The sequence below is a fragment of the Panicum hallii genome, chromosome 9 (assembly GCF_002211085.1).
Source record: "Panicum hallii strain FIL2 chromosome 9, PHallii_v3.1, whole genome shotgun sequence".
Taxonomy (NCBI): domain Eukaryota; kingdom Viridiplantae; phylum Streptophyta; class Magnoliopsida; order Poales; family Poaceae; genus Panicum; species Panicum hallii.
This window is the reverse complement of record NC_038050.1, coordinates 4930627-4952004: the sequence shown is the minus strand read 5'-3', so window position 1 is coordinate 4952004 and position 21378 is coordinate 4930627. Positions and strand designations below refer to the sequence as shown.

Here is a 21378-nt window from a genome sequence, read left to right as displayed (position 1 = left end):
CGGTCCGGTGCACAGTGCACGCCGGTGCAGGTCCCCCATGGATGGAAGGAAGAAGGCGGGCGGCGGATCCGCTCGGGATCGGATTCGTATTCGTCAAACCAAATCCACTCGGGCCGTCGGGCGGGCACGCGCATGCACGGCCAACCGTCGCCGGGCGGATAGATGCACACGTCGCCGTCAGCTCGAAGCGGGCCTCCGCCACCGTCGCCTCCCCGCCTGGTGTTTCTCGCGCATGCTCTCGCGTCGGCGTCACGCACGCCATGCCGCCATGGCTTGGGGAGTTGGAGGCGACGGGCCGCGGCATTGGTTGGACAGTGGAAGACGTCACGGACGGTGACCTGGCCTCTGCGGTTCTGTGATGGATCATGGATGGCTGGGCTGCGGAGAGGGAGGCGCTTGGCGGGCTGCGCGGAGCGGGGGCAAAGGAAACTGGGCCGTAGAATGGATTCGGCCCGGTGATATCTTGCGATTCAACTTGGTTTGTTCCGAACTTCAAAGTGTGCGCACAAAACTACTCCCGCCGTCAAGTTTATGTGACAATTTCCGACAGGAAAGTTTCACCTACATGTAGTTTTAGCTTTATTGGGTCAAAATTCATGTAAAAGTGATATGAGGTATTATGATTTTTCATGGTGTGAATGGGGGAGAAACATGAAGAAGAGATGCCATGAAGTGACGATCTAAGGCATGAAAGATAAACCAATGTAGATACCATTTTCCTACCCTATAGCCATTGCCTGTTACTTGTGGTCTAAACGTTAGATCAGTTGGTGTCACACGAACTGTTTACAAAAAGTTTGCATAAAGGCTTATTTATTGTATTTCTGTGCAATAATATAGAACCGTATTTGACATCTCATGTGCCATAATGAGTGGAAGTGTGGAATAGTGGAACATAGCAAATGGTTCCATGTTCTAATATCTAATAAATAGTTGGAATGTTTCTATTCCAAAAGAAGTTAGTAAAATGGATGTCGTTTTAGTCATGGGAATCTGATTTGGTATGGCACAAGTAGAAATAGATTTTAAATCTAGTAAATCTAAAAATACAAATAAGTTCAAGAAAAAACTCCAAAAATAGTCTAAGAAACATTGAGATTATGTATAAAATCATTTTAGTAGGATAACAGCACGTAGCTTAGTGGTAGCAACTCTCGCTGGGAGTTCTACTCGGCCCATTCAAGTTCGATCCCTGGATGATTCACGAAAATTAATATAATGCTATAATAATAAAATAGCCCTCGCGTGCGAAGTCATGATCGAAACGCAACATGTTCGACCATCATCTATGAAGCTTTGGATGGTTTTTCGACAATTCTCAGGTGATCTTCTAACTCATGGCTTGTAGGTTTGCATATGTACGTGTGGCGCGAGTTGGTCAGCGTGTATAGGTATAGTATATCCAGCGTATGAGAGTCATCAATCCAACGGCCGAGGAAAATCTAGGAGTAGCTTCTTCGGACCAGATTGCCCGTTTCCTTCTCCTTCAGTCCGCCGCCGCAGTCGATTCGACCAGACCGGGCGCGGAAATAAACGCCGCCTCCTGGTCCCAACAAATCCTCCCAATTCTCATTTCCCCTTCACCGCCGCCTTACACCGGAGGTGTAGCTCGCCGTGTGCGAAGCCGTCCGTTTCTACCTCCTTGAAGCGTACAAGCGCGCCCCCAGAGCTCCAGCTGCACGGGCTAGCACAACGCCACCGGCCCGTGCCTGTGTTGGCCGAGCCGAACCCTCCACCGACCGGCCACCGTTCCCCTCCCGATCGGGCGGAGACCTTTCCAGGTGAGGGCTGGTTCCTGCTCATGTTGGTTAGTGTGGATTCCGTCGTTCTGAGGGTTTGCCGTTTGATTCTCGATCAAGCCCAAATCCTTCAATTATTACTTGTGGAATTTGTGTGCTGCTCGGCGGCCCACCCTAAGAATCCGAACCCTGGATTTTCAGCCACGCGCGGACAGCACTCCCTTCGACTCTCCTCCAGTCCCCAGTCCCCACGAACGCACGCGCACGAGACGAGGGCCAGGGCCAGGCTGCCTGGGGTCCGCGTGGGTGCGAGCTGCGAGGTGTGGATCCAGCATTCGGCTGCTGCTGGCTGCCGCCCGGTGCGACGCGGCACGGCGTAGCCGCTAGAGCAAGCGCGCAGCAAGCCAGGGTGCCAGGCAGCCAGCAACAGCAAGCTCCTTCACCCCACGTCCACGGCACATTTCCATTGCATTGCAAGCACGATTGCAGGAAGCTAACAAGGTAAATTCGCATTGTAATCTGGTACCTTCTTGATTGGTAGGCAATTAGGCATGAGGGATAAGGGATTTAGGTCTGTACGTTACGGTAGAAATCAGAATTGTACAGCTTCTTGTGCTGAAGGATTGTAGGCTTGTAGCCATGGTAGCATTGGTAGGATTCCATACTGCAATTTGTAGTTTGTTGCGTCATTGTGCTGCAGAATTGTTGAAACATGAAGATAAATGGAGACTTTACGAATTCCATACTTAAGTATGTATTTGAAGATGATTGTAGGATACTTTATTAAAGTTTAAAGCTTTTGATTTTTATTGTAAGTTTGCACTTTACATTTGTGATATCAAAAAAATTGTCCCACTGCGTAATTGAACCCTCATAACTCGAGTGAAATCCGGTCATGCACCGGGCTTTCCAAATTCTGTGGCCATATATGCGTGTGAAGAGCATGATTGATAATGGCTTTACAGGGAATTATACATGCACTGCTCAAAGACTTGGGTAGTGAATTGTTATGAGTCTTAGTTTGGAAGATTTAAGTTTGGGCAGGTAGTGAGAAGCTTGATGGTAGATAGCTGATTTTGAGAGTTCAAAATGATGGGTCACGTGAAATTTATGTTGTACCTAGATTGATTCTGGAAACCTGTCAAGTTGTTTTATATACAATTCAGCTTCTTTGGAGATGTGCAATCGTGACTGTGTTGTGATTCCTGTTCTTGAATTGAGTTGAGATGGGTTCTGTTTGTTGATACACATTGTGTTTGTGTGCAGGAACATTGGTGATGTGCCTCCAACACTCAAGGGCTCGATTGTCTCCAGATGAGCAAATCGCTGCAGAAAAAAGTTTTGCCTTGTATTGCAAACCAGTTGAGCTGTACAATATTATCCAGCGGCGAGCTGTAAAAAATGTAAAATTTCATCTTACAACAGCAATCCTGTCTTAACATCGTTCACATATTTGTTCTTACTAGTAATTGTTATGTCTAAGTTAGTAATTGTTATGTCTAAGTGCTGAGATACCAATGATGTTCTCTATATTTGGCAGCCCGCTTTTATTCAAAGATCCCTTCTATACAAGATACAGGCGAGGAGAAAAAAGAGGTTTGGCCCTTGAATAAACAATAATGTACTTTAAATGTTGTGCACCGCAGTGTGTGCTGTTGTATTCAACAGCTTGATAAGTGAGGACCAATATGGTAGTTATGGCCCTTTATTTAATGTCTCGTGCTCACGGCATGGACCCAGCCATGCGTGATCAGCACCAGCGGTACATATTTCCAGTTCAGGGATTAGGTTGATAGTTTCTTTGCTAGTTACTTTATTTTAGCTGTCGCTATCAGTAAATTTGATGCTTATTGGACTTGCATTTCCGATTGCTCTCTTTTTTAATGGAAACTATGTACATATAATAAATAATGTTATATACTAGTTTCATATAAGTATCTACTTTACGTGATTCCGTTTTGACTGGGGTACAGTCTCGTTCCAAAGATTGTAGGGTTGATCTATTTTTTTAGAGTAAATGGTTGGAGCTACAGTCATATATTTGCTGTTGTGGGAAATCTGGAGTCTTTTGTTGCTCTGGATGCTTGAGCAGCTAAAGCGAGCGAATTGCTCTAAATTTAGTCAGGTTTTTCCATTCAAGACTAAAACACATCATAATGTCAGTTAGGTTTGGAGAAGATAAGCTAGAGCAATAACCGATAATTCAGCACTGATTGCTTCTGATTTTTTATTACTCCCGATTTTTCAACTTTTAGTTAGGATCTTGACTACATGTTTGCATCTTCTTTATAAGAATAGTAGAAACCTGAACAGTTGCTTTGTCAGACTCGGACAAGATTAACAAAAAAACTCAGCTGTAATCTTTGTTATAAATTACCTGCATTTTTTGTTCAAAAAAGAAACTTGTTTGTTGCCAATATTGGCCTGTGTTTGACTGTTTATATGTACCAATGCAGGATTCAGATAACTATATCACTTTCTGGAAGTACAAATACCCATGCACAGAATATCTTTCCTCTTTATGTACTTTTAGCTAGACCTACTAGTAATATTACACTTGAAGGGGTAAGTGTAGCCCTCTCTCTCGTTTGTGAAAACGGAGCAATGAGATTTTGAGGTTGCCTATTATAGGATCTTTGTTTCTGATTCATGATATGATTTTGCAGCATTCTCCAATATATCGATTCAGTCGGGTTTGTTTGCTTACTTCTTTTAGCGAATTTGGAAATAAAGACAAAACTGAAGCCACATTCATCATTCCTGATCTGAAGACTTTGTCAACCTCCCGTGCTTGCAACCTTAGCATTATCCTTATTAGCTGTGGTACAGTGTGCATCCTATTTGATTATTTGGTTTTTTTTTTCACTCATTCAATGGTCATCAACTTCTTCTTTGTTTCAATAGGGCAAATAGGACAAATTGTTGGTGAAGATAACTGCTCTGGAAACTATGTGGAAGGCTCTTCCCTCCGAAGTAAGTTCATGCTGATATGGCATATAATCAGCATTTGCCACAATGTGTTACTTTCTTCTTTTTGCAAAGTGGCGCAGTTGGGTAACACAAATATCTTAAGTCATAGCAATAAATAGAACACAAGATCAAATCGCAGAAAATTCTCAAGAAATTATTTCACGTGTAGTTAGTGTGACTTGAACCACCTTAATGGCAGAAATATGACTTCTACGCAGGTGGAATTAGCCATTTGCGCATTGCTTCTTTATGTAGTAGGTCTAATTGAATTCTCAAATAGGTAGCTCCCACACCGGCTTTATCCAAGAGGCAGAGGGCAAAGCTTCTTTCTGTCTAACACAATATGCTTCTCGTCACCTTCATCTTCTGAACCTGATTGGGTTAAACTGTCTCATTATGTTCTGAATCCAATTCACACTGCATATTATCGGGCAACAATTGTCTGAACCTGAATGGACCAAACCGTTTCATTATGTTCTGTACCCAATTCATACTGCACATAATTGGGCAACTAGCCCAGCCCTTGAAAGCTAGAGTCTCCTAAAGCTTCTGTAAATCGCAGCCATCTGCAAAGCCTTCTTGTTCATCTGGACTTCGGGAAAGAGATCAAACTGTTATGCGCTTGCTCAATAATGAAAACTTCGAGAATATTGGTTCCATTTTACAGAATGTTTTGATCTGTTAGCAAAAAATTGTTAGGTTTGATCAGCTGTACAATTGGAAGGATCAGATGAATAGAATATTCTGACACTATGTTAGTAATCGGATTAATCTTTCTTCTTGCCAAGTGGATCCTCATTTTCATTATTATTTGTTTTAGAAAGTATAAAATTCAAAGCATCTGCAGTTTTAAACAATTATTAAGCATATAGGCCGTTGAAAGTAAACAAACTGTAGACGCGTATTCCTATTAAATTGACTAACTACTATTTATATCATGCATTTTAACAGAGCTTGAAGGGAAATGTTCCTGGGGTAAAATAGCAACTAATTTACTTGCTTCCTCTTTGGAGAAATGTGTGACTTTAAGTGCGGGAGAAACTGTGGATTTGGTTTCTACAGTTACAATGAGCCCAAGCTTCTTAGAGGTATGTGAAATTGAACTTCTTCCTACTAGTCAGGTATCTAAGATACAGTGTTCTTAAGCATGTACTATAATATCCCTTTTTTTTCTGAACACATTTTTTTTGTTCAATTTATAAATTATATGGGTTAGGTGAACTACTAGTACGTGAACTTGTTTCAGAAAAAAAAAATCACCACACCTTTAATTTGAATCTTGACGATTAATCCTACATTCTCTCTTATCCCGGAATCCAAACGCCTCTAACACTGTTTGGGCCTCTGCATTTCATGTAAACTTCTTGTTCTTTTAAATTAGCCTGATGAAAGAATTACAGTTGATTTCTTTTCTCTATGTTAACTTTAGGAGGGATAGTTTTATACAAAGAAGATTTGACATGGTACTTTTGGACTGACTCAATAAAAAATGGAATCAACTTAGCAAAACTGATAAGTTAGCCAAAATTGACGGCACATGTTTGAATATGCAGACCAAGAAAAATTCCATCAATTCTGTTTAATCTTCTTGTTTTGTTTCTTAATTATCATGCTTCAGGGATTCTATATCCTCTCTGTTTGTTGTTGAAAGTTAGATATTGTTTTTATGCATGCAGCCAAAATTTCTGGAACAAGACAATTGCCTGACATTTTGCTCTCATAAGGTTGATGCTACGGTAAGGTCTTCCCTGTTTCTTGCTTCCATGTGTAATCTGATTAACTCTTTCAAATTTATGGGGTAAATAGAGAAGTCTTCCCTGACCAAACTTTTAACTCAATTTGCATTTTCCAAATCAAATCATTCCAAACTTTTGGTAAAATTTCAATTTTTCAAGAGGAAAAATTCAAATGTTAACGAACTCTCTATGCTTGAAATAAAGACAATGAGATCAGAATTCCTGCAACCTAGTTTGCTAATCACTGTGCAGCTACATACATGGGGAGCTGAAACCAATTGTTAGTAATGAGTTTTAGTAAATATTGTCTCGGTTGGCTAGCAACACCTTCAGTTTTGCTAAGATTGTTCTGTTGTTGCAGGGTTCATACCAATTAAAAGTATGCATATCTGCAGAAGAGGCTGGTGCAAGAGACTTGTCTTTGTCTCCTTATAGTAATTACTCATATAATGATGTCCCTCTTTCGATTTTACCAGAAATCATAAGGTAACTATAATACATGCACAGCCCCTTCCTAGAATTTGCTAGCTTTTACAGCCCTACTCATGTTTTATACACACATATATTTTGCAAACCAAGTTTCCTTTGGTCACCTAACCAGTAGTGTTTATACCCGCAGCTTTCAATTGCTTGCTATTGTTAGAGAACATGATGTGAAGCTTGTAATTACCTTATCTGCATTTGATTTCCATGACAACGTGCATGATATAGGTTTCATGATATGTGAACATTATCTAGTGTCTTTGTATTTGATGGACCTGTTAACTTTCTGCTTTATCAAGTACATTGTTTGATGTAACCAAGTTCATATTGGAGATTTTATGTTCCACAGGTTGAGAGCTGGCAATGTGATTTTTAATTACAAGTACTACAATAATACAATGCAAAAAACTGAAGGTTCTCCTTCCCTCTCCCTCTCTTCCTCCCTCCCATGATTGCAACATGTAATACATTGCCACTTTAGTTGCTGCCAGGCTGCATCATGTATTGGTTCTTGTTTCAAGTTCTGTACATTCTCTCCTTGCACCTTATTTGATAAAACTTATGTACGACAGAAGACCGATAGTAGCAACGCCGTGTTGATGATGGTGTTTTTTGTTGTTTTGTCAAATCCCTTATTGTGTCTACATGCTAAGAACCACAAAGAGAAATAGCTTATTTTATTATTCATTGTAGAATCATCAGGATGCATGAACCACACACATACACACACACAAAAAAAAAATAGTACAACGCGACAATATTACACCTTTCTGTTGAATGCTTGGTGACATTTATTGATTGAAAATTTTTATCATTGCTTCTTCTTCTTCTAACTTTCTCTTATGTTCCACAACTTATATGATTCATTGATCCATTCTTACCAGTTACTGAAGATTTTTCTTGCCCATTTTGCTTGGTACCGTGTGGAAGCTTCAAGGTAAAAACTAAAGCAGACTTTCTTTTTGTATTATTTTTAATCCATTTATCACTTATTGCTGCACTATGTGGTCAATCAGGTTATGTCCTCACCTGCTACATTTACGAAAAAAGCACACATCCTTTTGTTGTTTAACTCCGCACAATTGATTTATTCCCTTACATTCACTTTGCGTTTTCATCAGTTGTATCTAATATCATTGTTTTGGTGATTCTAGGGCCTGGGATGTCACTTAAACTCGTCACATGATCTGTTCCACTTTGAGTTCTGGGTTTGTAAACCTCTGAATTCTCCATTTCAAAATCTTCAATCTTCATAGGTTGATAATAATATTTTATGCCATACACAGATATCTGAAGAGTGCCAGGCTGTCAATGTTAGTCTGAAGGCTGATGCCTGGAAAACTGAGGTAATTAGTGATATAGGACTCAGTCTAAGCTGCTTTTCCTGTTACAGTGAAATTAATAGTGTTGGCATACATTTGGAGACATCGTTGATTAACTTAATTTTACTTTGCATGTGTTTAACATGCCCCTTAGTGTTCTTCTATCAGTTTATTTACTCTTCATACACACATGCACGCGCACACAGCGGGTATGCCTGGTCGCCTAGGTGAGAAAGCATAAGTAGGCTTTTGTGGTGCAGGGGGCCAATTCATCTTGCTTGGTGCACTTTCACAACCATGTGGGATTTACTACAGTGCTGACAGCGGCTATTGGATGTAATAGGGGGTGCTGTCGAGCCTGGGTTTGCAGTTGTGGCACAACCAATGCAACATGATGGCAACTCCTTCGCTCTGTCTGCTCTCTGCTCCCTCGTAGCCTTGAATTTTTTTTAGAACACAGCGCATAGCTTGCTGATTGAACAATATATAACTCAGCAATAGAAGCTATGATGGTAACTCTAATACCTATTGTTGTGTACAATGGGACCCATATTATAGAGAAAATGTTATGGCTTAAATGTGATTAGATATTCCATAAAACTTCGGTTGTTGAGAGAATGCGACTCCAACAGGATTTATATTTGATGATCACGAACTGATCTACAGACTACAATAAGCAAACGAAATTAAAGGCTGCTAATATAACTGGAAATCTGAAGGTTTTGGGCTGCACACCATCTTCCTGCACACACATGGATCAGCATCCCTATTGTGTGCTGCTGCTACTGCTGCTGCGCTGTTCTAAGCTGTAAGCTTTTGGTTTTCTTGCGCTCTTGAGTGCAGAGTCCAAAGGCGCAGGAACAATTATTGCTTCACGTTAGAAAATCAACTTACATTTACCTACAAAATTCTTTGAATAGTATTCAGTATGCCTTGCTGATTTTTCTGCGGAATAAGGTTTTACTTTTACTTTTACATGATTAGCATTAGGATATTCATGCATGGTGAATACTGTTTACTCTGGACCTTAATTCATCAATATTTGTATTTCTAATAACTAACGGGACACTTATATCCAGCTTTTGGCAGAGGGAGTTGATCCAAGGCACCAAACATTTTCCTACCGGTATGGTTGCCCCCCCCCCCCCCCCCCCACCAACACACACACAAAAAAAAAATGCTACTCTATATGTTTAGTTGCCTAACTGTGTTCAATCAGCTCGAGGTTCAAGAAGCGTCGACGGTTGGTGGCCAAATCTGAGAAATTCAGGCATGTCCATTCACATATTATGGAACCGGGATCGCATGAAGATGCTCAGGCAATGTCTGAAGATGACTATGTGCAAAGGGAGAATGGTACAGTTCCATCTTGTGGTCTATTAGGGATATTTAGCAGTTGCTGTGTTGCGCTTGCAGCTGCACTTCTTTTTAAGCTGCTGTAGAGAAATTGTCAAAAATAACAACAGCGGTGACAAGTTGGGGTAGGTTAGAGATGAAATCTCACAAGAACCATCAATAAATATGATAAAATAAGTAAGCTAGCCAGTAATAGTAAATTTGATTTTTAAATCTCATAGTTAAGTTTTCAAATCAAACCAAGTTTAGACAAATTCTGTTATACAACAACTCTTTCACCTCAACACTTGATATGCTATTTTTGAACATGATATGTAATTTGAAGCACATTAAAATCTCTATTTGCAACTTAGACATAAAGGAAAGCAGTTAGCTAAACACTGAAATTTCTTGAAGCCATTCTGTTAAACACTTGTATCATCAACTACACTTCTTTCTACATGAAGTGGCTTTGGAATCTGTCATTCTCACTCCTATCTTATTGGTTGGGTTTAAGTATATGTTGGCTATGATGGAAAACATGCAAATCCACCATTCTCCTTCCTTTTTTACCTTCAGTTCAGGAATTCTTGGTTGGACAATAATTCACATTGTACATAGAATCCTTCTTGACACACTTGATACACTTCATTCTAGGAACTTTTACTAGGCTGCAGGGCTGCTGATTAGCTACTGTCTGTTGAATTGGATACTTCTATTTTTTATTCAGTTACTCTGTATGCTGAAAAAAATCTGCATTGTTTCTTCATGCCTGCTCTAGTATTTTCTGCATCTGATACCTATTCTTCCCTACTTTTCATTAACCTGATGTAAAAATTTTTCAGGGCATTCTGTAGCAGATGCTTCAGTTGACCCTAGCCACACTGTACATGGTAGCAATCTTTCACCGCCAACAGTGCTACAGTTTGGGAAGTCAAGGAAGCTGTCTGTTGAGCGATCAGACCCCAGAAAGTAATATTTTATGTTTATACCATGTTATCCATGTTGATATTGCTTCTTGAGGCACATCTATTAGAACATGTTTAACTAACTGTTTGTTTTTATATTATCTGGCAGTCGACAACTCCTGCAAAAACGTCAGTTCTTCCATTCCCACAGGGCACAGGTTAGTGAAAACCACTCACCTCTTTCTATCTAGATTAGTGCGTGTCAGCATGCGTGTGAATACTCCTGCAAAAATCTAGCTTGATTGATTGTTGCACTTTGTTGTAGCCAATGGCATTGGAACAAGTCTTCTCGGATCATGATAGTGAAGACGAAGTTGATGATGATATTGCTGACTTTGAGGATAGAAGGGTAAGATGGGACCATCATTTTGCTCTGCTCTTCACAATAAAATATCTGCTTTTCAATCATTGCTGTTTTAACTTTGCTGAAATGCAGATGCTTGACGATTTTGTTGATGTTACAAAAGATGAGAAACTTATTATGCATATGTGGAATTCATTTGTTCGAAAACAAAGGTCAGTGTCCTTAGTTCTGACTATAACGGAAGATTGGATTTTTTTCTTTTTACCTGCTATTGCTATTTTTTGTTTAACTCCTATTACTTGTGTTAGCCATTTTCTCTGTATGGAACAACTATCAGGGATTTCGGCCACTGAATGTTTCAAATGTGAAAATTTTGAATTGTGTTGGTCAAAACCTTGTTTTTAGAAATGCAATAAGATTGGCACAGTTATAAGACTCTGGTTCGTGCTTTGTACTATGTCAGGTTACTATATAATATTGCAAGGATTTAGTTCGGAATTGGATCTGTGCTGAAAACAAAGCCTCACCATTGCTGTCCCTTCGAATTAACATTTCTACCTGATCTCCATTTTTACCTCCACTGGTCTTGAACATTCACTAATCCCACATATCTGCCCCGTTGCTGCGCCCATGCCAACACATGCTTATGCTGTCCTATGGCTGCACTGGTGAGCCTATCTTGCGCCTCCATCTCCCCAGTGCCACAAAAATTCTGTTTTGGAAAGGGTACAGCTTGTTATTTTGATTCTATGGAATCTAAATATCTAATTGCACTTACTAGAGGTATTTCCATCCAAGATTTCACAACTGTTGAAACTTTTGCAAGTTATAGTTCTGTGTTTTTTTGAGTTAATGAACTTTGGATACCGAAATGTTATTAATTTTTTATCTCTATAGATTCTTATGAATGTTTCAGAACATGTTAATATTGAGATGTTTTGGAGCATATGGCTGTTTCTTTTCGCTCCTCAACTGGGTACAGCAGCAGTAGCTGAGTTTGCACCACACACTCACCCACGCACATGGCAAACCATGCACACACCTAGAAAATGCTTGGTTGCCCGCCACCACCTGCCATGCCGAAGCTGCGGCACCCAAATTCGACCCCACACTTGCAGTGCTAAAATCAACTGGTAGCAGCAGCGGAGAGCTGTGGTCGCTGCAGGCCTTTCACCAACCAAACACGCCGTCACTTTTTGTGGCGCAGCTGCAGCTTTGGCGTGGCGGTCCATGGCGGGGAACCAAATACGCCCCTAGACCTACAGACTCCGCACAGTAAAATACTTGTGTCCTAGTGAGATCGATGGAATTGTAGGGCTCCGCCGGTGTTGGGCACGTCACACATCCCGTTGTGGCTCCACGCGTGATGGGCAGGACACATGAAAATATTCTGGGGGCTAGCCCTGGTGAGTGCGCCCCTTAGGGGTTGAATTCAGGTGATTGGAGTCAGTCAGTAACTCACTCCCGACCACTGCGCTACAAGTGTGTACTCAGCATATGCCATTCTTCACAAGTCTTTCACCACACCAGCCTTCTCATTTTCTTAAACACTTTTTGTTCCATGTCAAAATGATTCATTTAACTGCTTCATTGTTTCAGATTCATAGGAAGTATTTTATTGATTTTTTTTGTTCATTTTGTTGCTTAATTGCTATAGTAAGACCCAACAATGCATCTAGAAGCCACGGTATTTGATCTGTGCACTGGTTCTTACTGAAAGCGAAATTGCAGGGTGCTAGCTGATGGTCATATACCTTGGGCCTGTGAGGCCTTCTCCAGATGCCACGGCCAACAACTTGTGCAAAACCCTGCCATGCTGTGGTGAGTGGTTGCTTTAGAAATATATAATATATATTTAGTAATAATAACACGTCTCTTCCACTATGCATGCTTGCTTAATCCGATTTGCAATTTCTTGCTTCATTAACAGGGGCTGGCGTTTTTTAATGATAAAACTCTGGAACCATAGCCTTCTTGATGCCCGTACCATGAATACGTGCAACATAATTCTTCAAGGCTACCAAGACGGAAGTTTGGGCCCCAAGTAAATTTCATGGAAAGAAATTGCTAGTTAACTTGTGTAAAATGGCATCGGTTATAGGTCTGGTAGTTCCAGAAGTTTTCTGAACCAAAAAAAAAACTTTCTGTGGAATTGGAGGGTACCATAGTGGGTTGGAGGGAAGGCTTACGAGCATCTCCTCTCCTGGGAAGAAATTGAGGGAATGATGGGGGCAAGGCTGGATCTGTGGCCAAGACAATCATTATTTCATTCATGACGCTTATCGATTGTATTGATTGATACTGGCTGATGTTGTTGACTGGAATGGTATGGATGACAAATCAATTGTTATTCACTTTGGCTTCTTATTTCCTGTATGCACTTGAGCTTTGTTGAACATCTATATTAGCTGTGCGTGCGTGCGCACGCTAGAACTATGCTGTCTGTACTGTTCACCACATGATTATGTGCATCATTCCAGCAGAAATGCAGCAGAAGCAACACATCAAGCCTGAAATGATTCGTCTTATGCCACCAGCAACAATATGATTCAAACAAAAGTCAATCATTCTTGAAATCAATCCAAGTTTCATCGTTTCTTTTGTTGCTAGCCTATGATGAAATAAGCTGCCTGCCAGGATAGTTATTTTTCTTTAAAATAAAAAGAAAGATGTTTCACTTTTTTATATATCTCTCACTGCTATTTTGGGAGGACGCTGGGACAGGAATCCAACCATGTTGGGAGTCCGACAACAGGGGATGAAGTGCTCCGAGCTGCACTTTTGATGGGTGCTGTGTCCCCCTGATGGACCTTCTTGTTCGCACTGCACGTGAATCAGAAAAGAGAAAGTAAGGTAGTGGTGGATAACTAAATTATCGTACACACAATTGCTGTTAAACATCATTGCAACAGAAATTTAGGAGATTTAACACCGATCCCGAAATGATCCGTCTCATGTCACCAGGAACAATAATGATTCGAACAAAAGTTGATCAGTCTTGAAATCAATCTCAGTTTCACTGTTATCATTTTCTTTCAGTGCTGGCTCACAACGAAATAAGCCGCTTGCCAGGCTAGTTAGTTTTTGTCAAAATAAAAACAAGATGTTTCACTTCTAGATCTCTCACTGTCATTTATTTTCCAGGAGCATGGCATTGGTCAAAAGAAAATGGTGTCAAATCCTTGTGTTCCAACCAAGCTCAACGGCCATCGTGAATGTAAAGCCTGAAATTGTTCCATGTTATCGATTCAGATAAAGATCATGGGGATACTCCGAATATGATGCTCTGTTGTCCGTCAGACTTGGGTACTTGGCCTCTGCAGAGTTGAGGCTCGGTTCAGTCTATATCAGGCACAAGTTCTCAACGATCTACTTCGACCCCATCTTGCATCAGTCCATCAGTCACGGATTGCTGCAAAAACATGCATTGGAGCAGAGAGATCAGGAGCATTCGACATCGTTGCCAACTTGCCATCAGCCCATCAGTGGTCAGTCAGGGATTGGCGGTGGCTATCAAATGCAATGCTGAGGGAAGATGGAGGAAATAACCCAGTCCAGCAGTACTCGCACTACGCCTCAGCCATGGGCCATGGCAATGTCTCCGCTCCTCACGCTCCACCTCCTCGTGCTCGCCACCACCACCATGGCCCCCGCGACACCACCGACCGCGCACTTCCTGGGCGTCAGCTACGGCACGCTGGGGGACAACCTCCCGCCCCCGCCGCCGTCCGGTTCTACGACGCCAACGCCGCCCTCCTGGCCGCGCGCGGCCGCAGCCTTGGGCCTCGTCTTCGTGCCGAGCATCCCCAACGAGCTCATCCCGTCGCTCGCCGCCTCCCAGCGCGTCGCGGACGCCTGGGTCTCCAACTCTCTGCTCCCGTTCCGCCGCAGCTCGGGCTTGCCTGGGATGCCCCGCGGCGGGGCTTGCCGACGGCGGGCGCGCTCGGTTGCCATGTCGCTGGACGGAACTTTTACACAAGACCCCCTCTTTCGTATTGCGACTATGATTCGCGATCCGATATTTTGCCAAGTACCCCCAGGATCGGATCGCGATTAGTAGTCGCGATCCGATCTGAGGGTTGTTTTGCAAAATTTAGTACAATATTTCTCAAAATACCCCCATATTGGATCGCGACTATTAATTGCGATCCGATATTTATCAGATAGACCCCTACAAATTTTCATATACACCCCTTCTTTTGGATGGACAGCTAATCTCTGCTCCCTCAGTCTCCCTCATCGGCGTCCTCCGCGCCCGTCCTCCGCTTCCCGACGCCGTCGTCCTCCCCACCCTCCGAACCTTCCAGTCCATCCCCCGCGGCAATCCATGGCACCAGCTTCCTTCGAGGAGCAGAAGCACGCGCGCAATTCCCGCACCCAAAAGCGCAGCCAAGGTGGAGGCAGCGCGCTCTCCTGACGGCGGCACCCGCCGCCAGGACGCGCCGCCTTATGCTCGTCTGCCTCCAATCCCCATCCGCCGGTCTCGCAGTCTACCGGTGGTGAAGCAGCAGCTACGATTTGGAAAGTCAAGGAAGCTGTCTGGTGAGCGACCCATTCCCTGATTCCCACAGGCACAGGTTAGTGAAAATCACTCACCTCTTTCTTTCTTTCATTTTTTGAAGGAAATTCGTGCGTTCATCATCGTGTGAATACTCTGCAAAAGTCCTGCTTGATCGATTATTGCACCTTGTTGTAGCCAATGGCATTGGAACAAGTCTTCTCGGAATATGATAGTGATTTAGTGAAGACGAGGTTGATGATGATATTTCCGACTTTGAGGATACAGGGGCAAGATGGAACCATTATTTTGCTCTGCTCTTCAGAATAAAATATCTGCTTTTGGACCATTGCTGTTTCAACATCGCTGAAAATGCAGATGCTTGACGATTTTGTTGATACGAAAGATGAGATGCATATGTGGAATTCATTAGTTCGAAAACAAAGGTCAGTGTCCTTAGTTCTGACTATAACGGAAGATCGGTTTTTTTTTACCTGCTATTGCTATTTTTTGTTTATTTAACTCCTATTACTTGTGTTAGCCATTTTCTCTGTATGGAACAACTGTCCGGGATTTCGGCCACTGAATGTTTCAATTGTGAAAATTTTGAATGAATTGTGTTAGTCAAAACCTTGTTTTTAGAAATGCAATAAGATTTGCACAGTTATGAACAGGAGCCTCTGGTCTGTGCTTTGTACTATGCCAGCCAGTCAGTACAGTATAACAGCTCAAGGGTTTAGTTCGGACGAATTACATTAATTCTACTATCCCATCCTGGGATGTTTGGTTCCACGAACTAAACTTTAGTTTTTATCACATTGAATATTTAGTTACTAATTAGGACTATTAAATATCGACTAATTATAAAACTAATTGCACAGATAGAGGCTAATTTGCGAGATGAATCTATTAAACCTAATTAGTCCATGATTTGACAATATATTGCTACAGTAAATATGTGCTACTGATGAATTAGTTAGACTTAATAGATTCATCTCGTGAATTAGCGTCCGAAGACTCAATGCGATAAACTTTAGCCCCTGTAACAAACACGCTGCTAATCCCTCTTCCAAACAGGCCTCGAATGACCCTTCCCGTTTCTCTCCCTTTGTTCCCAATCCCTGCTGAAAACCATGCCTCACCATTGCTGCCCCTTCCAATTAACAACTCTACCTGGCCTTGATTGCTGATTTGCACCTCCACTGGACTTGAACCTTCACTAATCCCACATATCTTCCTGCTGCCGCGCCCATGCCCACACATGCTTATGCTGTCCCATGGCTGCACTGGTGAGCCCATCTTGCGCCTCCATCTCCCCGGTGCCACAAAATTCAGTTTCGGAAAGGGTGCAGCTTGTTACTTTGATTCTATCGAATCTAAATATTGCATTGAATTGACCTTGCTAGAGGCATAAGCAATTAGGCATCCAAGATTGCACATAACCGTTGAAACCTTGCACTGGAACTATGATGTTTGTACCGTTCGTGAGGATTTGTGTACACCAAGAAGTATTCTGCCTGAACTGTTCCTGAGGATTGCCAGCAGCAAGAAAACACTCGAATTTTTTTTAAAAAAGGGTTAAAAAGAAATTTAAATTCAAAAAAAGGGTGCCGGTTTGGGAAATTTCGAAAAATGGGTACCTCCCGCCCAATGAAAGGGCGGGATGACGCATCCCGCCCATCCAACGGGCGGGGGGTCGGCGGGGGGAGGAAAACCTCTTCGCAGGGGCCTCTTTGCGAAAAGTCAGGCGACATCCCACCCTTCCAACGGGCGGGGTGTCCTCCGAGGGGCCGGGACGTTCTGGTGAGGGGCATCCCGCCCCCCCCAACGGGCGGGAGGCCCAACCCGCCCATCCAACGGGCGGGATGTCCCCCCCCACTATTTAAGCCCCCACCCACCCCCTAATTCTCATAAAATTCATCAAAAATCAGAAAAAAGAAAAGGAGGAGAGGAGAGGAGGAGAGGAGAGGAAGCGGCGAAGCCCTGTCCACACGTCGGTTTGGAGGTATTATAATCGTATAATTATTAATTATTTTTACGAATATTTGTTAGGGTAGTTATACGTAGAATTCAGTATTTTGAATAGTTTTTAGAAATATTTGTTAGGATAGGTCTATTTTAAATAGTTTTGAGTATTTTAATAGTTGGTAGATATATTTCTTAGGCTAGTTATATTTTAAATAGTTTTTATAATTGCAGTAGTTTTTAGATATATTTTTTAGGGTAGTTATATTTCGAATAGGTTTCGGTATTTTGAATAGCTTTTAGAAATATTTCTTAGGGTAGTTATATTTTGAATAGTTTTTATAATTGCAGTGGTTTTTAGATATATTTTTTAGGGTAGTTATATTTCGAATAGGTTTCGGTATTTTGAATAGCTTTTAGAAATATTTCTTAGGGTAGTTATATTTTGAATAGTTTTTATAATTGCAGTAGTTTTTAGATATATTTCTTAGGGTAGTTATATTTTGAATAGTTTTTATAATTGCAGTAGTTTTTAGATATATTTCTTAGGGTAGTTATATTTTGAATAGTTTTTATAATTGCAGTAGTTTTTAGATATATTTTTTAGGGTAGTTATATTTCGAATAGGTTTCAGTATTTTGAATAGCTTTTACAAATATTTGTTAGGTTAGTTCTATTATAAATAGTTTATAGTATTTTCAATTGTTTGTATGAATGTGTCTTACGGTACTTATATTTTTCATGCAGATATGGCGCAGACACCAGAGCTCCTTGACGCGCACATCGATGAACGGCACAGGTCGTACCTGGCTGTGGTGGAGGGGCAGGAGCTTCACGAGTTGCGCCCTCGTGTAGCAAAGGAGTTGTTGCACCTGGACGACCGCTGGCTTGACAGGTGATACTTTATATTTTTTTTACGAAACTAATGTATAGCGTGTAAGATAATTGTAACCACAATGCAAAATATACAGGTTACGTGAGGCTGGTTTGCTGCCACTCGCACGTATGCTTCAGGCCGGCGACGGCCAAGACGGTGGCGCGAAGAAGCGGATGCAGCTGGACCGCTCTCTACTTGCAGCGTTGGCGGACAGGTGGCGTCCGGAGACGCACACGTTCCACTTGCCGTGCGGGGAGATGGCCCCACGTTGCAGGACGTGTCGTACCTGCTCGGGCTTCCCATTGCGGGTGAAGCTGTTGGCCCGGTTGCCGTGCCACCTTTTGGAGGGTGGAGCTGCAGGAGCCGTTTGGTCCAGCGAACCCGCCACTTGTTGTGAACGTACCTGATTTGCCCGGCCCCGCCAAGAGTTGGGTAATACAATTTAGGGTAAGTCCAGTTATTTTTTATTTAATTTAATTGAATCATATGTGAGTACCTCTAACTTTTGAACAAATATATTACAGGCTCAGGATCTGCACCCTCTGGCTGGGCAGTACGAGGTGTCACGATACCTGGAGGCGTATCTGTTATGGTTGTTCGGCTGGACTCTTTTCTGCAACTCTACCGGCAATTACGTGGACAAGGTGCTCATGCAATACGCGCGCGCGATTGCGAATGCGGAGCCGGGCCAGGTACCTGGGTGGAGCTGGGGATCGGCAGTGTTTGCTGCGACGTACCGAGGTCTTTGCCAGGCCTGTTTGAAGACGGAGAGGACTGCCGTCATCACAGGCTGCCCACTTCTGCTGCAGCTATGGTCGTACGAGCGATTCGCCATAGCACGTCCCCTAATCAGCGAAGAGCCTTATCCACCCGAGATGTACGGGATGTGGGACGAGGATAGCCCCACGATGGGTTCGCTTTGGACCGATCGACGGGTAAGTTCTTTTAAGCTATTTAATTTACTGTTGTACGTTTCTGTATACGAGGAGTACCGATGCAGTTGTGTAATTTTTTCAGATGAGCTGGGCACATCGGCAGGTCCGAAAAGCATACCCTCAGTTCGTGTCCGAATTTGATCGGATGTGGCCACAGTGTAAGCATCTAGGCCCTTAAGGTATGTTTCGGTGATTAATGACAACCATTATTGTGACTAATGAGTTTGTGCAGATTTTTAGATCATTATCGCTCATTTGGTTATATGTCAAAAGAGTCCCCTAATTTTCATTATTCAAAAAGGCGATCTCGGCATTCAACTCAATAATATGTCAAGACTAAGGATCTTTCTAGTTCTAAGTGTCATAAGGTTGAGAAGGACACTTAGGTTAGTATAGGTTTTATAGTTTTGTAGTGACCGCACTATTAAGAGGGGTTTAGGCTTAGTAACTTGAGCATGGACATGGTCATTTGAAAATGGATGCACACAATGGTCACTCAAGTTTCTAGAAGCTCAAATAAGTGGTTCTCAACTTATATCTCAAGAAATATTTGGATTTCATTCAAGACTCAAGTCAGAAAAGGCAAAATCAGAAAAATCCTATTCACCGGTTTAACCGACGCTTCAACTCTTCTATACGTCGGTTAAATAAGGTCAGCAGAGTTTGACAAGTCAATTCACCGGTTCAACCGATGATATTTGAAAAAGGTCGTCGGTGCAGTTGTCCAGAGACTTTGTTTTTCAGTTGATCAGCGGACAGCTACACTCACCGGTTAAACCGACGATATTTGAAATTGGACGTCGGTGCAGTTGTCCAGAGACTTGGTGTTTCAGTTGATCAGTGGATGGCTACACTCACCGGTTAAACCGATGTCACGTCGGTTAATCTTCCCAAACAGTAACGGCTAGTTTTCAGAAGGGGAGTTTACATTCACCGGTTAAACCGACGATGACTATTGGAGGGACGTCGGATTAACCGGCGCTACGCAGTTTTCTGGCAGCTTTTTCTCCAACGGCTCTATTCGTGTGAGCTGCCCATATATACCCCTCCAATGGGTCATTCTACTACTCTTGACACCAGGAAACACCCAAACACACATACTATAGTCAAGAGCCACCTTGAGCTTCAACATTTCATACACTTGTTCATTCAATCATTCAAGAAGCAAGATTAAGGACTTGAGTAGAGAGAAGCTTGTATGCATCCATTCTTGGTGATTGGTTCTTACTCAAGTGAAGGCCTTAGCTTGTTACTCTTGGTGATTGGCATCACCTAGGCGATCTTGGTGATCGAGATGATTCTCGCGGAGCTTGCCAAGGATTGTGGAAGCCCGGAGAAGAGATTTGTACGTGGCTTGATCTCCACCACACCGGGATGGTGAACGGAGACTCTTAGTGAGCGCCCTCGTCTTGGTGACTTGGGAGGTGACAATACTCTTTGTGAGTGTCACAACGTGGATTAGGGGTGTGTGCCAACACATCGATACCACGGGAAAAAATCCGGTTGTCCCTTGTCCACTTTACTTATTCAAGCATTATCTTTCATGCAATTCATTCATGTGCTTGATTTAGGAATCACTAGTTAGCTCTACCTTACTGGGCTTTATCTCTTTTTATCTTATCTAGCTTGTGTAGGTCTTTTAGTTATCCGGTTGGTGAAATGGAGCCTTTCTAGTTTTACATAGGTTAAGGTTGTTTTATCTTGTTTTAGAAATTTAAAAAGGCCCAATTCACCCCCCCTCTTGGTCCATCGATCCTTTCAATTGGTATCAGAGCCTCGTTGCTCATTTGGATCATTAGGCTTCACCGCCTAGAGCTATGGCCAAGATCGGTGGTTCGCCGCCTCACTTCGAGGGCAAGAACTTTGCCTATTGGAAAGTTCGCATGGCCGCATACCTTGATGCGATTGCCCCCGAAGTATGGTTGGCAACTAAAGTCGGGTTCACTGGAGATCCCACCCCCGACCAATTAAAATGAAATGCTAGAGCTAGAAATGCAATTTTCGAAGCTATTAGTGAGGAGGTCTTTGCTAGAGTAAATGGCATGGACCTAGCAAGTGATATTTGGAAGGAGCTCATTGAGATTCATGAAGGTTCCACCAAAGTTCGTGAGCAAAAATATCACTTGTTTAGAGCTAAGTATGATTCCTTCAAAATGCTAGCTCATGAAAATTGCAATGATATGTATTCTCGCTTGAATGTCATTGTCAAGGACATTAATGCACTTGAAATATCCAAAATTGACAGT

General features: G+C 42.4%; 1 protein-coding gene and 2 long non-coding RNA genes across 5 annotated transcripts; all 3 read left to right on the top strand.

Moving 5' to 3' along the window:
• Nucleotides 1-1532: 1532 nt before the first annotated feature.
• Nucleotides 1533-13224, top strand: LOC112875313 (polycomb group protein EMF2B-like). Of its 3 annotated transcripts, XR_003225177.1 has the most exons (23): nt 1533-1781; nt 1941-2240; nt 3006-3142; nt 3280-3335; nt 4196-4304; nt 4406-4562; nt 4644-4712; nt 5661-5797; nt 6386-6445; nt 6807-6931; nt 7278-7342; nt 7813-7865; nt 8083-8136; nt 8215-8274; nt 9330-9376; nt 9470-9606; nt 10431-10557; nt 10663-10711; nt 10819-10902; nt 10990-11069; nt 11321-11525; nt 12589-12678; nt 12788-12816. XR_003225177.1 is itself a non-coding variant. In XM_025939118.1 (22 exons), exons 3-22 carry the CDS (start codon nt 3017-3019, stop codon nt 12903-12905), a joined length of 1803 nt encoding a protein of 600 aa, XP_025794903.1. In that variant the 5' UTR covers nt 1537-1781; nt 1941-2240; nt 3006-3016; the 3' UTR covers nt 12906-13224. The 3 variants fall into 3 exon arrangements, 2 of the variants coding, with proteins under 2 accessions (XP_025794903.1, XP_025794904.1); XM_025939118.1 differs by lacking the exon at nt 11321-11525 and having other exon boundaries at nt 1537-1781; nt 12788-13224; XM_025939119.1 differs by lacking the exons at nt 1941-2240; nt 11321-11525 and having other exon boundaries at nt 1537-1781; nt 12788-13224.
• Nucleotides 13225-13993: 769 nt separating this feature from the next.
• On the top strand, nt 13994-15801 carry LOC112876871. Its single transcript, XR_003225385.1, has 2 exons — nt 13994-15399; nt 15480-15801. It is a non-coding gene; the product is annotated as an uncharacterized LOC112876871 (long non-coding RNA).
• A 2702-nt stretch (nt 15802-18503) lies between these two features.
• Nucleotides 18504-19262, top strand: LOC112872564. The gene is made up of 3 exons (XR_003224702.1): nt 18504-18644; nt 18722-19132; nt 19215-19262. It is a non-coding gene; the product is annotated as an uncharacterized LOC112872564 (long non-coding RNA).
• The last annotated feature ends 2116 nt before the right edge of the window (nt 19263-21378 follow it).